The sequence below is a fragment of the Orycteropus afer genome, unplaced genomic scaffold, assembly GCF_000298275.1.
Source record: "Orycteropus afer afer isolate SDZICR_OR568_19922 unplaced genomic scaffold, OryAfe1.0 scaffold00106, whole genome shotgun sequence".
NCBI classification, from domain to species: Eukaryota; Metazoa; Chordata; class Mammalia; order Tubulidentata; family Orycteropodidae; genus Orycteropus; species Orycteropus afer.
The window spans coordinates 5,751,135-5,771,800 of NW_006921693.1; the positions used below are offsets into that span (position 1 = coordinate 5,751,135).

General features: G+C 52.2%; 1 protein-coding gene across 1 annotated transcript in view; it reads left to right on the top strand.

Annotated features, from left to right (window-relative positions):
* MTSS1 (MTSS I-BAR domain containing 1) overlaps positions 1–19,994 on the top strand; it is a 232,930-nt gene extending 212,936 nt beyond the window's left edge. Inside the window, exons 8-15 of the mRNA XM_042781324.1 lie at positions 2,943–3,100; positions 4,070–4,177; positions 5,582–5,679; positions 9,347–9,557; positions 14,397–14,516; positions 16,720–16,893; positions 17,246–17,408; positions 19,294–19,994. Coding sequence (XP_042637258.1) covers positions 2,943–3,100; positions 4,070–4,177; positions 5,582–5,679; positions 9,347–9,557; positions 14,397–14,516; positions 16,720–16,893; positions 17,246–17,408; positions 19,294–19,994 — 1,733 coding nt within the window. The remainder of the gene's footprint in view (positions 1–2,942; positions 3,101–4,069; positions 4,178–5,581; positions 5,680–9,346; positions 9,558–14,396; positions 14,517–16,719; positions 16,894–17,245; positions 17,409–19,293) is intronic.
* Positions 19,995–20,666: the final 672 nt, after the last annotated feature.

The following is a 20,666-nucleotide window of genomic DNA, read 5'->3' on the forward strand; positions in this document are numbered from 1 at the left end:
CACTACAGGCGACGCACACATTCATAGTGTGTGGGTTCAGTTGTGCAAACCAGCCTTTTAAATTGTCATTGGTTAAAATGTTGAAAATAGATTGCCAGGCCTTTCTTCCTAGTCACCTTAAAACAGAAAAAGTCTACAGTTTTGCTAGAAGTCTCCAGTTTTGCTAGCAGCATTCCCTGCATGAGCCCGGGGCACAGGCAGTGGGTGCTCTCATGGGTGAGTTGGTGCCCTGGCAAATCCCCAGGAGAATGGAGGGGTGATTTTACAAGCTTCTGCCCACTAAAGAACATAGGACATCTATAGTTGAGGGGTTCAGCTCAATGCATGGAGGTGATTTCCCCTCCATCCTTGATGGAGAAACTGGAAGAACAGATAGAACTAGCCTGAGGGGTAGGTGATGGAGAAACCGGCACATGGAACACCCCAACACCATGTAATGGACGCGTTAACACATGTGCACTCGTGTGACTATTGAGAGAGGAAATCACATGTGCTGGGCTCCACTGGGCATCTAAGGCGTGTGACTGGTCTTGGGTGAGGCTCGACTTTCCCTTTACCCACTAATTTAGTGCTTAATCTCTTCCTTACTGACAGCCCAGTCCCTTTGCTTTTAGGGTATTCTTTAAGCTTAATCACCTCTTGCTCCATATTAAGCTTCCTCGTCCGCTTAGGAGAGACGGCGTGGAACAGAGCCCTCCATTCAGGGCAATGCCTTCTAACCCTTCTTCAAACTCAGTAATGGCACGTTGCCTTTAATGTCCTCGACATCGTTCTTGAGAGGGTGGATGGTGACCAGCTGGCCCTTTCCTAGGAGGCGTGGTGGAATTCATTCATCTGTAGTGGAATTCATTCATTCAGCATTTCCTCATTCGAGTGACACATGGGTAGGCCCTATCCTGGCCCCATCCCTCTCCCTTTGTGACCTTGGACAAGCCCTTTGACTTCTCCAGACCTCAGCCGCCACTGAAAGGCAACCATATTGGCTTGGGAGATCCCTGAAGCCCCTTCCAGCTTAACATTCTGAGTATAAAACTATTAGACACTTCCCAACCACTTGATTTAGAGGGAAACTTGTGAGAGCTGGAACTGGACAGGACTGCCTTGTTTTTCCGGGTCATACAAGTTTTCTGCCTTTGACAAGGTGCAGTCTTAGCACTTTCCTGTTACTTGTTTTAGTGAAAAATATTTGAATTTTCCTTCTGACAGGTTTCTGGCTTTCACAGGTCTTAATCATGTATCTGTATGCAGGATTGTTCTGGGGGCTGGGCTGGAAAAGGCCCCATCCCTGCCCCAGGGAGTTTAGAGGAGCTTTCTCTACTCTGGGTGGTGGCTGGGGGCTCTGTATTAGGAGCTCAGAAGCTAGAGCTGGTCTCCTGGGATCACCCTGTTGTTCCCACCAACAGACCAGGTCTGCAGGAACTATGGCTCCAACACGGTGCCATCAGCCTATTTGCCCAAGTTCTTCTCCCAGAACAGCCAACTCTTCTTGAAAAGGGTAGCTTATAAATCTTCTTGGTGCCACACTGTCTGTGTCTTAACTATTTGACTCTGTGGTGATAGTAGGCAGTATGTTAATGGTTGGGCATGGCTGTGTTCTAATAAAACTTTATTGACAAACAGTTCACTGACCATGTTCTGGAGTTGTTTGAAAGTCTGAGTTAAGACTCTAGAAATGGTTGCCTTACTTAAACGAGCTCTGTGGACAGGAGCAGGAGTCCTTGGATGGTGCAGATGGTTGAGCACTTAACCAATAACCGAAAGGCTGGAGGCTTGAATTCACCCAGAGGTGCTGCTGAAGAAAGGCCTGGTGATCTCTTTCTAAAAGGTCACAGCCATTGAAAACACTTGGGGTCACCGTGACTCAGAATCCACAGGAACTGGTGTGTGGTTCTGGTGAACATGGGCAGATGTCTATCAAACATGGGCCAGCACAGACCCACCTTTGGTTTTTCATCACAGAGAACTCACTCTGGGTCTTTTTGTCCCTGGACTTGTTCAACTGGAAGAGTATTCAGGGGTCTTCACTGGGAACTTAAACTCACTGCCAAGGATTCCCAAGGGCCCCAGAGTCAGGACAGCTGGTGTTTGCCACTTTTGTCCTCAGTGACAGAAACTTCTGCCCTAACAGAGGCTCTTTGATTGAGGTTGACCCAGTAAAGCCACCTTGCTCACTTTGGGAAACGTACACGGATCTTGACTTTGTTCACCCACCCTTGGTCTCTTCAGAATGTTCTAAGAGGAAAAAAGTACTGTCTGGGTGCCATGTCCTGGGGTTTTATTGGCTGAAGCTCTGGGGTTGCACAAGGTGAGAAGTGGCAAGTGATGAGAAGGTGCCCCAGGGAATTGTCCTTGTCCTGAATAAGCCGGGCGCTCTGGCAGCGTAGTGCCTAAGGCACTTGACTGCTAACCAGAAGGCCACAGTGAAACCCACCAGCCACTCCTGGGAGGGAAGATTAGGCAATCTACTTCCATAGTGATACCACCTTGAAAACCCAAGGAGGGGTCGCTATGAGTTGGGTCCAACTTGACGGCAAACAACAACATGGCACTGGAAATTGGAAATGGCTGGCCCTAGGAAAACAGCCACCTACCATCCTTTCTAGGAGCTCTGGTGGCTCAGTGCCTAAGGGCATGAGACTGCTAACCAGAAGGTTGACAGTTCAAACCCACCAGCTGCTCTGTGGAAGGAAGATGGGGCAATCTACTTCTGCAAAGATTTACCACCTCAGAACCCCAGCGGGAGTCACTGTAAGTCAGAATCAACTTGGTGGCCCTGAGTTTGATTTTGGTTTTACCAGCCTTTCTAGGTATAAGACATAATTTAAAAAAAAAAAAAATGCTGGAAAACTGTGGTTTTTGACTCCAGCAAGGACCCCGGGGAGGTGCGTTTGCTCTGGCAGCTGGTGTCCAGGAAACTGCATGGGGCTTTGTTTCGTTTGCAGGGAGGGGTGATATCCAGCCTCAGTTGGACAGTGCTCTCCAGGACGTCAACGACAAGTATCTCCTGCTGGAAGAAACGGAGAAGCAGGCAGTACGCAAAGCTTTGATTGAAGAGCGCGGCCGCTTCTGCACCTTCATCTCGATGCTGCGGCCGGTGATCGTAAGTTGTGGGGCGCTCCAGAGGCGTCTTGTCCTCCATCCGTCTGCTGCGTGTTGGGGATCATGGTATGGGATCCCTTCCACAGATCCGAGTTTCTTCACAAGGTTGTGGTGGCCACATGGCCCACGCCTTGTTCACAGTCCTTAGCACTGGTTTTTCCTCATGAGACCTACTGAATCCGAGACTGAATCTGAGGGTGGGGACCGGCCATCTTTGTTTCAGCAAGCCCCCCAGGTGATGTTGAGATCCACTGGCCAAGCAGAATACTAATGAGTGGCCATGTGATTAACGTAGGCAGAGCCTGAACAAGTCAGTTCAAACTTCCTTGTTAAGTCAATGATGTTTCCCTGCCGCAGCTGAGACACTGCTGTTGGCTTTCTTGAAGTTGATAAGAAAGCAGAGACTCAAGGCCGTCGGTCCACATGGGAGTTGTCCAGGGGGCGTAGAGCATAACCGTGGGTGGTTCTTGCCTGGGCCAACAGTCCCAACTTGGTGCTTTGGCAAAGTAAATCGAATGTTTCCTGCACAGGCCCCTGCTGCCTTCTCAGTTGCCACTGATTAAGTTGAGGGAGAAAATGAGGAGGGAGACAGCTAACCTCTGTGGAACACACGCACACTGCCATAAAGCTCTCCCAGAACCGGCCAAAATGGCGCCATCGAAGCTTCGCAGGCAGGCCCGCTCAGCACGTGGAAGGGCCTGCAGGAACTCCTAAGAATACAACTCAGGTTTCCTGAGGAGGCCTGAGGTCCCCACAGATACTGCAGGGAAGGCATGTGTTTGCTTTGGCTTGTTGACCCACTGTCCAAGGCACCCCGGTCCCTCCATGCTTGTGGGAGCTGCTTTTCCATTTCCGCAAAGCCAAAGGGCTTGTAGTGCCCTCGGAAAAGACGTATCAGTCCCAGCGTACCTTTTCTGAAAAGTTTAAAGAATCATCTTGTGACCTGCCTGCTGTGACTCACTTCCCTCAGGAAGAAGAAATCTCAATGCTAGGGGAGATAACTCACCTTCAGACCATATCAGAAGATCTGAAGAGCCTGACCATGGACCCTCACAAACTGCCCTCCTCAAGTGAACAGGTAGGAGTCGCGTGGGCTGAGCGCCCATGGGACCAAACCAAGGAGATACAGGCTCAAAATCCCGAGTGTTCTCCCAGCGTCTTCACGTTTTAATTCATACTCACATTTCACCATGGCTTTCAAATTTTAATACAGGATCATCATCATAGTTAACTGTTCCATAGTCCCTGCCACGTGGCATCCATTGTTCTGAGCTCTTCACTTAGATGACCTCGTTAACCTTCATTATTACCCCGTTTCATAGAGGAGGATGCTGAGGTCCTGAGAGGTTGAGTTGTTGAACCAGCTTCACTTAGCTAGTAAGCAGTAGTACTGGGATTTGAACCAAGCAGTCGAGTTCCAGAGCTCTCAACTGCTGTGTTAATATGCAGTTGAACACCCATAGGTGTTCTAGAAATGAGCACGCATAGGCATTTGGCAGTGGTGCATTTGCTCGGGTCGCCATGTCAACCATTCTCACTGCATTGCTCCCTCCAGTGTAGTGATGCCTGGCAAGCCCTCTCATCTTATGAAAAAGATGACATGCTTGTGCTTTATTCATTTGGCTCATGTCACATTAACACCATTGCAGGTGGGAAGAGGCATAGTTGAGGGCACATCTGATGAAACATGTGCTGCCTTCTGCCCTCCCTCTGTAATTCTTACTTCCTCCTTGGAGACCCAACTCAGAAGACAACTCTGGAAGCTTGTATTTTCCATTCTATGCATCTATTCTATTCTGTTTCCATTCTGTTGTGTTTATTAGACCATATATGCATGCATGCATGCATTTAATAACTAGACGTTTATTGAGCACCTACTATGTGACCGAAAGGTGGATCTTACACTCAAGTAGCTGTTTATCAAACGAGAGAGACAGACATGATGTGAAATGTCCGAAGAGACAGAAATGATGGTGAAAAATTGTGAAAGAATTGTTTGTTCTCGATTCATGGTGGAGTCCGGCACAAATGGCCATTTAGTACTCAGGAGGTCAGATACAAGACCAACAATTCTGGAGCCGTGGTTGCCTCGGTGGTGCCGTGAGGTGATTGCCTGTGAATTCAGCCTTGGGAACAAAGTCATGTTTTTGGCTGAAGTGTGTTCATCTGTCACTGTAAATCTCCCTCTCTTTTTAATTTTGACTGATATTTCATGGTGTTCTTTTCCCTCTCCCCATTAATTATATTTTTGCTTGTCTCAGAAAAAGGATGATGACATTGATGGATTGGCCGTGTGGTTGTTTAATTTAAAAAAAAAAAAACTTCACAAATTTTTTTTCTTTAACTCCCACCCCTGCGTGATGGCAGAAGTTTGATGCTATGATAGGTGCTAAGATTTAACAGACGCTGTTTCCCTTTAGGAGGTAAAAATGTCTTCCCTTTCTCAGCACTTGGCTGACCCAGGTGGCTCTGTGTCTCCTAGGTGATCTTAGACCTGAAAGGCTCCGATTACAGCTGGTCCTATCAGACGCCACCATCTTCGCCCAGCACCGCCATGTCCCGCAAGTCAAGTGTCTGCAGGTAAGTGGAGTGGGGGTTCCCCCTTGCTCTCAGGACAAATGTCTCTTTCTGCTGATGTGAGCAACGGAGCCAGTCCCTCATCTCCTTGCATGGCTGACTTTAAGCAGGATATGGTGATGTGGTCAGCCAGAAGACACCATCTTGATTTCAGCCTGGTACTCAGTCCCTGGACCCACTCTGGGTCCGTCAGAAACCACGGTAGCCATTAGGGAGTGACGGGAGCTTGCTCTTTTGAGTGCTGGTTGTAGGACATTTCCCGTTTTATGCACTTGCATGTGGTTCTCCTGTTGAGCCGAGTGAAACTCACGGGGGCTAAGGACAGCTGATCAGAGGTTGATTCTTACCCAGCCCGGTCTCACTGTTGCCGAGCAGACGCAGGCAGCAGGACCAGTGCGTGCTCTCCTCCTGCCACACTGTTGCCTCAGGGTTTCTTTCACCAGGTGGCTGGAGTTTGGGTTCTGTTCACCTCTGTCAGGACCATGACCAGGTATCAAATTCGTTGACCTTTTGGGTGAAATTCGTACAGCCTCCTTGCAAAGCCAGCTCAGAAGACAAGGCTATGAGTGTGTGTTTTCTATTCTGTGCAATTGTGTTGATTAGACCACACGTGCATGCTTGCATTTAATAACTAGACATTTACTGAGCACCTGCTATGTGACTGAAAGGAGGCCCTAAGAATCAAATCGCTCTTTGTCAAACAGGAGAGACAGAGGTAGAAAGAATGGTGAAAATTGTAAAAGAATTGGTTTACTCTGAATTCTGCCTGGTTTTAAAACCTGGTGAACGCAGTCCAAGTGTGTGATTGTTAACCACTGCTGCCTGTGGAAACCCAGTCGGAACCAATTGGACTAGTTCTGCCCTCTGCAAAACCGTTCCAGCAATTTTCTGTTCAAACGCTGTGCTTGGCTTGTGGGCTGAAAAGTTTATTGTTCTCTTCCTGAAGGATGGAAACATCACTGTGTAGCTTATCTTTTTTGGTGCACTCAACCTGCTAATCTTGAAAGGTGGCTTTTCAAAGCTGAAGGAATTTCTCCTCCCTGTGAATTAGCGCTGAGAGGAAATGGCAGGCCGCAGGTGCTGAGTGGTGCATGGTGATGTCTCTGGATACACGCGCATGCTTCATGCCACACGGTGCTTGCGGTGCACACTTAGAGGAAGTTGAGGCTTAGAGGCAACGGCGGATATCGTGCTCCTTAAAATGATGGATGGTTTCTTGTCCTCCTCCATGGGCTCTGTGTGTGTGTGTGTGTGTGTGTGTGTTTGTGTATGTGTGTGTGAGACAGAGAGACCTTTTATTATTATTGGAACTGTGGTAGCTATGGTTATGTGTCAGCTTGGCTGGGCAGCTGGATGTAGTTGTTCCTCATGATGAGACTGGTAATCAACTCCATGGTGGAATCTACTGCAGCAGCTGAGTGGCTGCCTTAGGGACGTGGGCTGCTTCCTGTGTGTATAAGAAGCAGCTGTGAGAAAGGTCTCGAGCTTTTTGACATGCTTGGATCCTGCATTCAGCAGCCTGCCATGTTGCCTGTCCATCCTGGGACCGTTTCTGGACTTGAACTAGTGACCTGCTGTGTTGCTTGATAACCTTGGGATTGTGCCATTTTACTTGTCGACCTTGGATTTGTCAGCCTCAGCAGCTGGTAGCTGCCTGAAGAGAGGTCTCCAGCTGTAGTGGGCTGGGAGCAAAAAAATTCTGTCTCATTAGTGAGACAAAGCTGCATAGGTGTCTTTCCTTTCGTGCAGTCTTCGTTGGACTGGAACATCAGGTTGTACTAACAGCATCAGCAGGGAGCTTGCTGGAGCGGAGCTGGTGTGAGCTTCACTGGCCATCCCAAAATGCCCTCTGCCTGATGGTTGGGGAAAAGCCCACATCTTGATTAATTCCTCTCTGCAGCAGTGCTTTCTTCGGCCCCTCTCCCACGTCTGCCAAGAACCATCATTGTTGTAACTGCCACTGAGTCGGCCCCCAGTGCCGGCGACCCCATGCACAGTGGGACAGACGCTGCCCGCCCTGCCCCATCCCCGTGGTCTGCTGGGATCAGAACTGCTGAGATTTTCGTTGGCTGGTTTCGGAAGTGGATTGCCAGGCCTTTCTTTCTAGTCTGGAAGCTTTGCTGAAACCTGTTCAGTATCATAGCAATACTCCAGCCTCCACTGACAGGGACGATGGCTGCACATGAGTGCATTGGCCAGGAATTGAACCCAGGTCTCTTGCATGAGAGGCAGAAATTCTACCATTGCACCACAGTGCCCCTGGGGAGCATTAAACCAGAAACCAAACTCCCTGCCAGAGTCTATTCCAACTCATACCAACCCCCGTTGGGTTTCTAAGGCAGAAAATCTTTACAGAAGTAGATTGCCCCATCTTCCTTCTGTGGAATGGCTGGTAGGTTTGAACCGCCAACTTCTAGTTAGCTGCCTTAGGCACCACGCCACTAACATAAGCACCAAGTAATTCTGGTGAGGAACAGTCTCGCATCCTTGACTACCTTGTTAGCTGCGAGAGTTTGCGAGACAGAATCTTCATGCAGGCGTAGGAGCAGAAGGCGTACACTTTCTCATCCTGGGCTGGGCTGTGTTTTTTCTCTTTTGTCATAATCTGGCTTTGTATACAGAGGGTATGTCTTAGGGCTGGGAATGAATGCAGACAACACCCCAAGGCTGTGTGTAATCTTCCCACATCCTTGTTTACTCTTCCGGCTTGAGGCAGACAGCTGAGCATTGATGGCTGCCCTCGGTGGAAGCTGCTTGCTTCTTGCCAGACGTGCTGTTGCACCAGGCTTGCAGGTATTTTAACAGAAAACACCTGTGACTGGGTTAAAGCCGTCAATTAAATTGTTAATTCAATTGTTAATAAAAGGTAAAACACTCCACCCACACATCACCACAAGGCGATCGTGTGTGTCAGGGTAGATGCCTGGTCCACACGGTTGTCAGTGGCCGAGTTTTCAGACAGTAGATCACTAGGCTTTCTTCCAAGGTGCCTTTGGGTGGACTCAAACCCCCAACCTTTCAATTAGCAACCCAGCACATTAACAGTTTACACCTCCCAGAAATCCCCCCCCCCCAAAACATACTGGTTGGATTGGCTGGTGTTCCTTGTTGTAATCTTAAACTAGACTTACCTAGGTGACATCACCTTCAGAAGCCCATTGGCACCTGAACCCCCAGAGTGATGGCTTTGGCTTGCTGGGCCCAGATGGTCCACCTAAAGTGGCCACGGTCACACCAGACTTTGGCTTGCTGGACCCAGATGGTCCACCTAAAGTGGCACGGTCACATCAGAGTTTCAACGGGTTATGCACAGGAGGGTCACCATTCCTGCAGGCAGATAAGATTAGCCCCATCTCTTTGCATGACATAGACTTCATGTCCTTGGCTTTGGGAGTAGATGACATAGCGGAACTGGGAGGTATTCACTGTAGACTGAAGAATTGACCAATTACAGCCTCAAGCCTAAGAGTGCCTCATGGCGCCATCAGAGGCTGAGTCCTGGTGACTCTCTGCTTCCACTTATGAAGAAGCCTCACTGCTGTTGATGATGGAGTGATTGGAAGACATGCCTCAGGGTGGAGTGGATTGCAGTGTGCTCTCATCCCTTCTCTGCCCCTGGTCTGCTCCCCGTGCCCTCCCCGCCCACCACCCCTCTGCTTGCCCCTCGCAGCAGCCTGAACAGCGTCAACAGCAGTGACTCCCGGTCCAGCGGCTCCCACTCGCACTCCCCCAGCTCGCATTACCGCTACCGTAGCTCCAACCTGCCCCAGCAGGCACCCGTGAGGCTGTCCAGCGTGTCCTCCCACGACTCAGGATTCATCTCCCAGGACGCCTTCCAGTCCAAGTCACCGTCCCCCATGCCGCCAGAGGCCCCCAACCAGGTAAGGTGCCCTTGGCTCCATGAGCAGCCTGAGCAGCACGAGTGGCTGGACCCAGAGAAGGTCCGTGGCTTGGACAGACAGCTGCCTTCTCCCTTTAGAACGCTCTGGTGTAACTTCTCATCCGAGAAGGACTGTTCCCAGGGGAGAGCGAGGCCGTAAGTGGGGTTGGAAGCCTGTGTCTGTGGTGATGGTTGGGGTACTCCATTGATCTGGGAGCTCTGACCCTTAGGCAGACAACTCACACTTCAGCTCTCTGTCATCCTCTGCACACCAAGCTTAGTGCTGCACTTTAGTGAACGGGCTTTCCGTCAGTAGTGTGGCCGCCTCCGCCCGATCACGGTTCTGAGTGGCTGACCCTGCCTGCCTTCCTTGACACACTCTGGTCCCCTTTAGAAATTTTTTATTGCTCATTCGAATGAAACATCAGGGCCCTGCAGATCCAAGCAGACACTTGGATTCTGGGAGAAGGGGAGTTTTGAGTCTCTCCACCCATAGTGGGGTTAGTGGCACCAGGCCATCCCAGCCCAGTAGATCCAGTTGGAGCAGAAGGCAGGATGGGCAGGCTTCGAACAGGCTTTCCGTGCATAATCAGCGTATCTCCCCTACTGTGGTCTCGCTCCCTCAGCACCAGCAAGATGGAATCTGTTGTTGTTGTTAGGTGCCGTCGAGTCATCCCCGACTCATAGCAACCCCTCCTTGGGTTTCTGAGGCGGTATCACTATGGAAGTAGATTGCCCAACCTTCCTTCCGAGGAGTGGCTGGTGGGTTTGAACCACCAGCCTTCTGGTTAGCAGTCAAGTGCTTTAGGCACTATGCTACAAAAACCAAACCAGACTCACTGCCATCAAGTCGATTCCGACTCATAGCGACCCCCTTTGAATTTTCAAAGTGGTAAACCTTTTTTTTTTTTTAATTGTGATTTGGGTGAACATTTACAGAGCAAGTTCACTTTCCATACAGCAGTTCACATATACTTTGTCTCATGACATTGACCATAATTCACCACAGTGCAACAGCTCCCCTCCCACTTCCTCCCAACAGTCACCAAGGTGGTAAATCTTGACAGAAGTAGGTTGCTCCATCTTCTTTCTGCAGAGGAGCTGTTGGGTTTGAACCACCAACCTTCTAGTTAGCAGTCTGATGCCTTAGGCACCATGCCACCAGAGCTCCTTAACATAATAGGTAGAAGCCAAGAAGCATGAACATTCAGAGTGCCCTGTAGGGCATCTGCTGGGGTGCATAGTGGCTGTGAGCCTGTCACCCTCAAGTGTATTTTGAGGCTGAACACAAGATCCTTTGGACTCCCAAGGCCACATGCTTGCTGACCCAGGCAGCCAATTTCCGAACGTTCTCAGACGATCTCCTGTGTAGGAGGCCGTCTCAGGAGCCCCCTCCATGTGCTAGCCACGTCGTCCTCCCAACAGCCACGTAGAGCAGGGCTCTCCCTATTTGGTTGAGGAAACGGAGGCACAGAGCTGTGAGTAACGTGTCCGAGTTGCTCAGTCATGTGACCTGCAGGACAAGGACCTAGAGCAGGTGTTTCTGGCTGCAGGCCCAGAGTCCTTTTGCTCTGCATCAGCCTGAAAGCCCTGGGGAGAGCATGTCACGTAGAGGAAGTAGTTGACATGTTTCAGGAACCTACTCACTTGCTGTGTGTGATGTTGGTCGGTTGGTGGGTGGGTGAACCTAGAGCCTGGCCGCACTTCCGGCTGCCCCCGGGCACTGCTCCTGCCTCTCTGCCTTCCCTACCTTCCCTGGATCGAGATTGTTTCAAGTGGAAACGCTCAGAGCAGAAGCTGCAGCTTTCGTTTCAGGGTGCTGTCTCAGCTGCGGTGCTTGGGCTTGGCTTTGAGGAGTCGAGCCCCATTCCTTCCCCAACCAGTGACCCCACTGAGCCTCACCTGTGTGTCTTGCAGCGTGAGTGGTCAGGACAGTAATGGGAGTTTGCATTTCCTCAAAGGCTCTAACGCTGCGCAGCCTCATCTGTGTGCGTTTTTAATCAACTGACACCTCTTGCTGGAGACTGTGCGTGTGTCGGCCTTGCTGTCAGCGACAGGCTCTGTGTGTGTGTGTCAGGCAAAGCAGTATTTCTGTCTCCAGCGATATGGGGGGATGCAGGGGCGGCATGTGAGGACTGACTTAAATCTGAAAGCCTGGCCCAAGGTAGGCTTGGCTAGCAACTCTAGAGTCATTTTAATAAGCCCAGGAGTGCTACACAATGTAATAAGAGAACTCTCTTTTTAAAATAGGCTTTATGGCTACTTACAAGATAAGCACCCCCTACCAGTGCCCCACTACTGTGGAGTCGTTTCCAACGTATAGCAACCCTGTAGGACAGTAGAACTGCCTCATAGGGTTTCCAAGGCTGTCATCTTTACGAAGCAGACTGCTTTCAGTTAGCAGCACAGTGCTTTAGCCACTGCACCACCAGGGCTCCTAAGGTATGCTGAAGGTACGGCATCCTGAAAACATCACGTTGGAGCTGCCTAGGGCAGAAGGAAGGGAACACGAGGCTCTGCGGAGCAGGTCGCTTCCTCTCTCTTCTCTACCGCACGGATAGAAACAGGCCTCCGTTTTCCTGCCCTGTACTCTCCCAGCTGTGCCTTCGCACACGTGGGGCCCAGATCCCTGATGAGCATCTCACCCTGCAGCTGTCGGCTCCACCCAAGGCAGGAAGTTCTGTAGGAAAAATGAAAAAAAAAAACAAAAACTCACTGCCATCAAGGTGATTCCGACTCACGGCGACCCCCTCTGGGTGTCCAAGGTGGTAAATCTATACGGAAGTAGACTGTCCGGTCCTCCTCCCACAGAGTGGCTGGTGGCTTTGATCCACCAACCTCGTGGTTAGCAGGCAAATGCCAGCAGAGCTCCTTAGGAAAAACAAGTAGGGCTCAAAAGAAATTTGAGTCTGTAGCCTTGGAGTGGGTGGTGGGTGGTGATGGTTGGGAGCTGTTGGGTTCGAGTCCTAGTGACCCCACGTGACAGAGGAGAACTGCTCCAGCAGGTTTAGGAGGCTGTCATCTTTACAGGAGCAGATCACCTGGCTTCTCCCACAGAGCCACTGGGTGAGCCTGAACCACCAGCCTTTAGGTTAGCAGCCAAGCACTTAACCATTGCACCACCACCAAGGCTCTTTTGGCTTGGTTACGTGTTCTCCCCCCTCCCAAGCCAAACATATTTGAAATTTAGAGGAACCAAAATTAACAGCCCTGGTAGCTTATGAATGTGACAACTGAGTTTATTGATGTGTTGATTAAGCACAAAATGGGTATCTGTATTACTTCATTTAACCTTCATCAGCTAGTTAGTTAGATACTATCGGTCCCCATTTGAAATTCGAAAACGCTGAGGTTTACAAAGATCCAGTTCACCATTCCTCACCTGGGAAGTGGCTGAAGCAGGACTTGAATACACACCTTGAGACTCTAGGCCCTCGGCTGCTCACCAGACCCTGACTGGGCTGAGGTTCTTGCCTTACAAGATGGGAATGCTGAAGCTCTGTCCCTTTGCAGGAACCTTTCTTTTGCGGGTGGAAGGGGTGGGCAGAAGCATGCATCTGGCCTTCTTTGGCCGTAAAAGTGAATATGAGAACAAAATGTGGGCAGACATTCGGGAGGCGGGCTGGGCGTTATTCAGACAAATTGGGCATGAATCAGGGATTGATTGCTGTTAGCAGAATCTTCAGCAAGTACCTGGGTGGGCAAAAGGCGATATCCCAGTGCACACGAAGAGGTGGTCGTTGACCCTCAGCCATTTGGTAGCTTTGGAGCCACTGCCACGTGCCAGGCACAGGACTAGAACTCCCAGACCCTGGCTGGACAGGAGCTCAGGTGAGCTCAGGTGAGTGGGAGCAGATGTGAGGAGACTGCTGGGGCTGAAGTTTCCATGGAGATGGGCGTGAGGAGCTGTTTTCCCCAGTCTGCCCTTTATCTGTGTTGTTCCTGGTCTCTCCAGACGTCCCCTTCATTACACTTGTCAGTGGTACCATGGCACCCACCACGGGCTTCCCTGACCTGCACCAAAGATCACCATACAGGCAGAATGACTTCAAAATGGGTCTTGTGAAGATGAAGCCTCTTACCTCATGGAGGCAAAGGCTGAATTTGAAGGAGGGGGCGGGGGTGTTCTGGGGATTAGAGCCGTCTTAACAGACACATGGCAAGAGCCCATGCTGGGGTCTGTGCTCGGGCAGCGGTGCGTGTGCACGTGGAGCCTGGGCGGTGTAGACAGTTACTGCTCAGCTGCTGACTAAAAGGCTGCAGGTTCAAGTCCACCCAGAAGCCCTTGGAAGAAGGGCCCAGTGGCCCTTCTGAGAAACCAGCCGTTGGGAACCCTATTGAGCAGTTCTGCTCCGACACACAGGCTGCCGTGGGTCGGGACTGACTTGACGGCACCTGGACTAGGGCACACGAGAGGTGTGAGGGAGGAGGTCATTCTTGGGACCTGGCCTCGTGGCGCATGAAGAAAAAACCCCAAGAGTACACAGCCTTGCTAGGTTTGGGATTTTGGTGCCTTGAGCAGCCCCGTGGTGCCGGGCACTCCTGGGAACTGGCGACAGAACAGTGAGCGCCCACAGAAGTCCGCGCTCTCGGGGACCTCCCGCCCAGGGGTGTAGAGCTTGGTGGGTCCCTGCTTCTCTCCAAGGGCCCGCCGCCTCTGTGGGTCTCCTGTCGGGGAAACTAAAGCCCTAACCCTCTGCTTCTCTCGTCCTTCCCCCCTCTGTGTATCTGTCTGTCTCTCTGTGCGTGCCTCCCGCTCCCGCCCCACACGTGCGTTTATTTCCGGTGGTGTTTGGTGGCTTGGTTTCTGTCGCCCCCTCGTGTGGTCCCCCTGCTGCAGAACTCGTCCAGCTCGGCCTCCTCGGAAGCCTCGGAAACCTGCCAGTCAGTCAGCGAGTGCAGCTCCCCCACCTCAGTCAGCTCAGGCTCCACCATGGGCGCCTGGGCGTCCACAGAGAAGGTGACCACCAGCCCTCCCCCTCCCCGCCTGGCGCCCACCTAAGCCCAGTGACCCGGAAGCGACAGGGTGACTCCAAGAGCAGAGCCCCTCCTGGGAATCAAGGGGGGCAGGCAGCGGAGGGCTTTTCTTGGAGGAGGAGTCAGTCACCAGGCAGTTTCCCAAGAGTGAGGCGGGGCCTGCGGAGCTCCACCCAGAACAGGTGTCAGGGCGTCACCCATCTGCCCCCTTCCCTCCTGAACGTCCCACTGTGTGGTCTCCTTGTCACCATGCCCTCGGACATGACATTTCACCGCATCAGAGGCTGTGTGCTTTGCTGCAACCCCCACTCCTGTCCCTGCTTTGGACCCGCCCCTGAGCAGTGTGATGGCTTGGGGCCCCTAGAATGAGAAGATTGTTTGCAGTCTGCATAGGAGATGAGCAGTCACCCACCGTGAAATTACGCTCGTTAGTTAAATAACTGGAAAACCGGGGAGGCTGCCAGAGATGCAGCATGCTGCCTGATTTCCAATGTGGACAAACCATTTCTGAAACGTAGGTGCAGTACTTCCCAGAGGGAATGCCTGTGCAGGGTCAGCGGCTGTGCCCCTTGGCACACTGGCTCTGTCTCCCGGGTCCGGAGCCTGCATGAGCAGCAGAGCCCAGACGTTTGTTGCCATTGTAAACACCCAGGTTTCCCGCTCGCTCGAATGTCAACGCCATCTTGTGTCTCCACACTCATCCTGTTATATTAATTTTTTTTCCTTTTCCCCCTTTTCGTTTGTTTCGTTTCCAGTTGTCTAACGGGTTTTATCACTATAGTTTATCAAGTGAGTCCCCCGTGGGGCCCGCGGGTGCAGGGCTTCTCCCTCATTGCCTGCCTGCCTCCCGCCTGCTCCCTCGGGTCACCTCTGCCCACCTTCCAGACTGCACCCATTATTACACCATCGGGCCCGGCATGTTCCCGTCATCTCAGATCCCTAGCTGGAAGGTTTGTGTCTCTCCTCCCTCCTCGCCGCCCCTCCCCCTCCCCCGCCATCCCCTCTGTCCTCACGCTCCTCTGTCCCATCAACCCACCCCCATCCCCTCCGTTCACTCTCTGCCTTCCTCCCCTAAGTGAGTTCCCACCGGGGTGGGGGGAGGATGACGACCGCAAGGCAGCTGGAGCTCCCAGACAGAAACTCCCACCTGGTATGGAGGCTGAGGAGTCTCCCTCGGAGAAGACATGAGTGACCCACCCCCGGGGAGACGGGGCACTACAGAGCCTGACAGTTCCCAGAGGAATGTGTCGGGTTGGGATGAACTCTGCTGGATCTGTCCCCTCCTGGGGGCTGTCGGTGTCACCCAGAGCCTGGAGGGGGCTGGGAGGGCCTGTCATTCTCTTGTCTCTTCCTCAGACTTCCCTAACAGGTCCCCTCTCTGGACCATGCTAACAGTCAGAGCCCAAAATATGTTTGGGATTGTTTTATCTTAAAAAAAAAAAAAAAAACACTCAGCTTTTACTCTCAGTCCTGATTTCTTTATATTAAAAGCAGAGTTTTAAAGTTATTTCCCAGCAAGTTCAGTTGATGTTCCTGGAAGATACTCTACTTTCTTTTGAGACAAGCACCCTTCATTTGAAAAGCCCCTAGACTGCCAGCATTTTGAGTAGGTCTTGACTTCATCCCTCAGACTGTAAGGTTCCCTCAGACTCCTCCAATCTTCCTGTGGACCCTGGGCGCCTGCCCTTTGTATCTGAGGACTGTAGGGATTAGAGATCCTGACTGCCCTTTGGGCCTGTTTACCTGGAGTAGAGTCGGCCTTGGGGAGGGTGGCTGAAGTTCTTTACTGCCCCCTCGTGGCCACTCCTCTAACGTGCAGGAGAGCGGGTCCCTCTCCAGACACCAGAGGGGGCCTGGGGCCTGAGGCCTGGGGCGGCAGACTCCACGGGCTAGTGCCCCTAGCACGTGTTGGTCAGCTCTTAGGTGGCTGTTAACCGAGAGTCTTCCACAGGCTCCCTGCCTGGTGGCTGACAGTTTTCCTCTTTGGGCCGATGTGAGAGAAAGGGAGGTACCCAGGGTTCTCCACCTTCTGCCTTTTAGAGGTGGGTGAGGGCATAGAGAAGAGGCTGCAGGCTTGCACCAGCCTGGGCTTTCCCCAAGGGGATGAGCTGTGCTCTGTGGGCACCGTCTGGCAGGGAGCTGTGGCCCTCTGAAGGGAGCCTCCCTGACCCCATTGTTCTACTTAGGACTGGGCTAAGCCTGGGCCCTACGACCAGCCTCTGGTGAACACCCTGCAGCGCCGCAAAGAGAAGCGCGAGCCGGAGCCTGGTGGAGGAGGACCCGCTCCCATGGGCGGTGCACCTGCAGCCGCTGAGGAGGCCCAGAGGCCACGGAGCATGACCGTGTCGGCCGCCACCAGGGTGACGCTCTTGTTCTCTGTAGCTGGTTGGACCCAGTTAGGCCCGGCTGGTGGCTGAGTGAGCCTTGAAGCTGGAAGGACCTGGGCTCCATTGCCCCCATTCCCTGCTCTGTAGCGTTTGAAGACCCATGGGGAACAGCCTTGTATGGCAGTCAGACACAAAGAACTTTCTAGAATCTGGACCCAAGCAAATTGGTAGCTCCTGGGGCCCACAAACGTGTACTGTTCACGGGAGCAGGATATTGAGGCCCCCACCAGAAGAGGTGTGTGGAAAGGCTCTGGGTGCGTGTGGTATACACAGGGTATTTCATGGCCCTGGCGGCTTGTCTCCCTCTTGCCCCTCCAACCTGCAGCCTGGTGAGGAGATGGAGGCCTGTGAAGAACTGGCCCTGGCCCTGACCCGAGGCCTCCAGCTGGACACACAGAGGAGCAGCCGGGACTCCCTGCAGTGCTCCAGTGGCTACAGCACCCAGACGACCACCCCGTGCTGCTCCGAGGACACCATTCCCTCCCAAGGTACGCCACCTGGCCGCACAGTGGGCTTTCTGGGCAACACCAGGTGAGGAGAAGGGGTGCTCCCCCCTGCAGGGAGGAGACAAAATTGGCAGAGCATTTTATTTATTTCATTTCTGTTCATTCATTCATGTTCATTAATTTGAATTTTAAAATAATTTCTATTTAAATTTTTAAAAAATTTTAATGGTGGTAAAAATACATGTAACAAAAGCATTTGCCAATTCAAAGTTTTTATGAGGACAATCCAGTGATGTGGGTTACATTCATCGCCAGGGTCCTTGGCCCGATTATTCCACCACCATTAACAGAATCTCAAAACCAAACCCAAACCCAAGCCCACTGCCGTGGAGCTGGTTCTGACAGCAGCCCTACGGGACAGAATAGAACAGCCCCGTGGAATTCCCAAGGCTGAAAAACCCTTACAGAGCCGACGGCTCATCTTATTCATGCAGGGTGGCTGGGGGGGTTTGAACTGCTGACTTTTAGGTTAGCAGCTGAATGCGCTAACCACTGTACCACTAGAGGTCCTTTAGAGACCTTTCCAGCTCTCCGTACACTGTTCGAGCACTACGTGTGCAGCGCTTTCCATTTCTGATCGTGTTTAATCTTCACAGCCACTTCTTGTTGTTGTTGTTGTTATGTGCTGTCGAGTCGGCCCCGACTCATAGCGACCCCTCCTTGGGTTTCCGAGGCAGTATCGCTATGGAAGTAGGATTGCCCAACCTTCCTTCCGAGGAGTGGCTGGTGGGTTTGAACCGCCAGCCGTCTGGCTAGCAGGCAAGTGTCTTAGCCACTATGCTACCAGAGCTCCCAACCACTTAAGGGATCAACATTTTTACCCCCATCTTAGAGATGTGGAAACAGGCGCAGTAACTTGCCCCAGTTCCTGCAGCGAGTAACTAGCAGCGCTGGAGCTGGAACCTGAAATCTGTTAGGGTGCAGCGCCCAAGCTGACCTGGTCGAAGCCAGTGCTTTCTCAGCCCTGCCTCCCTCCCCTCACCCACAGCACACACACCAAGCAGGCAAGGCGAGGCTCTAACAGCAGAGATTCAATTCCACAGGTGCCCCACAGCTACTTAATTCATCCAAAATTAAGGTAGTGGTTCTCGACAGGGCATGTGGTGTGTGTGCGAGACAGAGAGAGGTTGTGCCCCCCAGGGGACAGTGGCAATCTCGGAGACGTTTTGGTTGTCATAGCTGGAGAGGGTTGTTCTGGCAGCTCGTGGGTAGAGACCAGAGACGCTACAAAACATCCTGCGATGCACGGGACCGCCCCCAGCACAGACTTCGCCGCTAGGGCTGCGGTGGGGGATCTGTCTCTAAGGTGCTCCGTCTCTGAGCTGCTTCCTTGCACACAGCACTGGGGTTGCCCTCATGCTGAGCAAGTGAGCACAGGTCACCGGTGTAATGCTGGCCTCTGGGGACTCCGTGCTGGCAGTCTTGTTTCTTTTTCTAGCCTTCACCCAACTGGCTAATTTCCAGCCCCTGAAAGTCTGACTGAGGTTGACTTCTCACGGGGAGCTCTGGCCTGGAGGGGCTATGGAATCCGTCTTCTCTCTCATGCCCCTCACTCCGCCCAGAGTCTCAGGAGTTGCCGTGCTGTAGCCGGGCAGCGTGGCCAGCCCCGCCACTCACCAGTATCTGAGTGGCTCCTACGTGCAGTGCTGTTCTAGTGCTGGGGGTCTGTCAGGAGCAGAACGAAGGTCTCTGCTCCGGAGCTTTTCCTTGGGGAGGGCTTAGTGAGGCCTTCACAGAAATCGAAGGGGAGCTTGGAAAGAGAATGTGGGTAAAACATCCTGCCTCTTGGGCTCTTTGTCCTCCACCACAAAAGAATCAAAACGTAAAGCTGTGGCCATGAGTGCTTCTAATCAGAACCTACCATCAGTTTCAGATTACGATTACTTCTCCGTTAGTGGTGACCAGGAGGCCGAGCAGCAGGAGTTCGACAAATCCTCCACCATCCCGAGAAACAGCGACATCAGCCAGTCCTACCGACGGATGTTCCAAGCCAAGCGCCCGGCCTCGACTGCTGGCCTCCCCACCACCCTTGGACCTACTATGGTCACCCCAGGGGTTGCAACCATCCGACGGACCCCTTCCACCAAGCCTTCTGTCCGCCGGGGGACCATCGGAGCTGGTCCCATCCCCATCAAGACGCCCGTGATCCCCGTGAAGACCCCGACCGTCCCAGATCTCCGCGGGGTGCTGCCAGCCCCTCCAGATGGGCCAGAGGAGCGGGGTGAGCCCAGCCCTGAGTCACCGTCTGGGGGGGACGGCCCCCAGGGTGTCCCCAGCATGCCCTCCTCCCTGTGGAGTGGCCAGGCATCTGTCAACCCCCCACTCCCAGGCCCGAAGCCGAGGATTCCTGAGGAGCACAGACAGGCCATTCCAGAGAGTGAAGCGGAGGACCAGGAAAGGGAGCCCGCAGGCGCCACCGCCTCCCCGGGCCAGACGCCAGGGGCCGAGCCTGCAGACCTGAGCCCCCGAGAGAGCCCGCAAGGAGAAGACATGCTGAACGCCATCCGCAGGGGCGTGAGGCTGAAGAAGACCACGACCAATGACCGCTCAGCCCCTCGCCTCTCCTAGGCGCTCTTAGGCTCACCAGAAATCCTGCCGGTGGGGAACGAACTGCCTCATTAACACCTAATTTGTCTCGATCCATTCCAGTCTATAATCCAACAAGAGATTTTGTAGGCAACTCAGAATCCAGCTTTTTGGAAAGTACTCCACACCTTTAGATAAAAATGAAAAGCAACATATGTAACTGATATAATCCTGACGTTTTAATTTGTAAATATTGACTATTTTCTTTCTGCACATTTGAATCTTAGTTTCCCTTTTGATTTTTCTGAAGGTGCCAAATTCCATTTAACTTTTTTATAAGTCTTTGTAAAATTTTAAATGCATAAAGGGGGGAGGTATTAGGGCAGGGGAACCAAGAAGTAGTTAGCTTCAGCAAAAGGATTACTATACTTATGCTTTTCTCTCTCTCAATCTTTCTTTTTTCCTTTCTTTTCCTGCAAGCTTCTATAGATGCATTGTAGTAGTCTGGCTTAAAAGCAAATTCAAGTTATTTTAATGTACAAACCAAACGGACAAGGGGAAAAACTCCTCATTGAAGTATACTCTTGTGGATGAAAGAGGCGGGAGGAGCCACTGATGAGCAATATTCCGAATGAAGTGAAGCTGGAAATGGTAGACGGTTGGGACTGGGGGGAGGGCCGTGGAGGGCCACACTGTCACACAGCCGACCGAGCC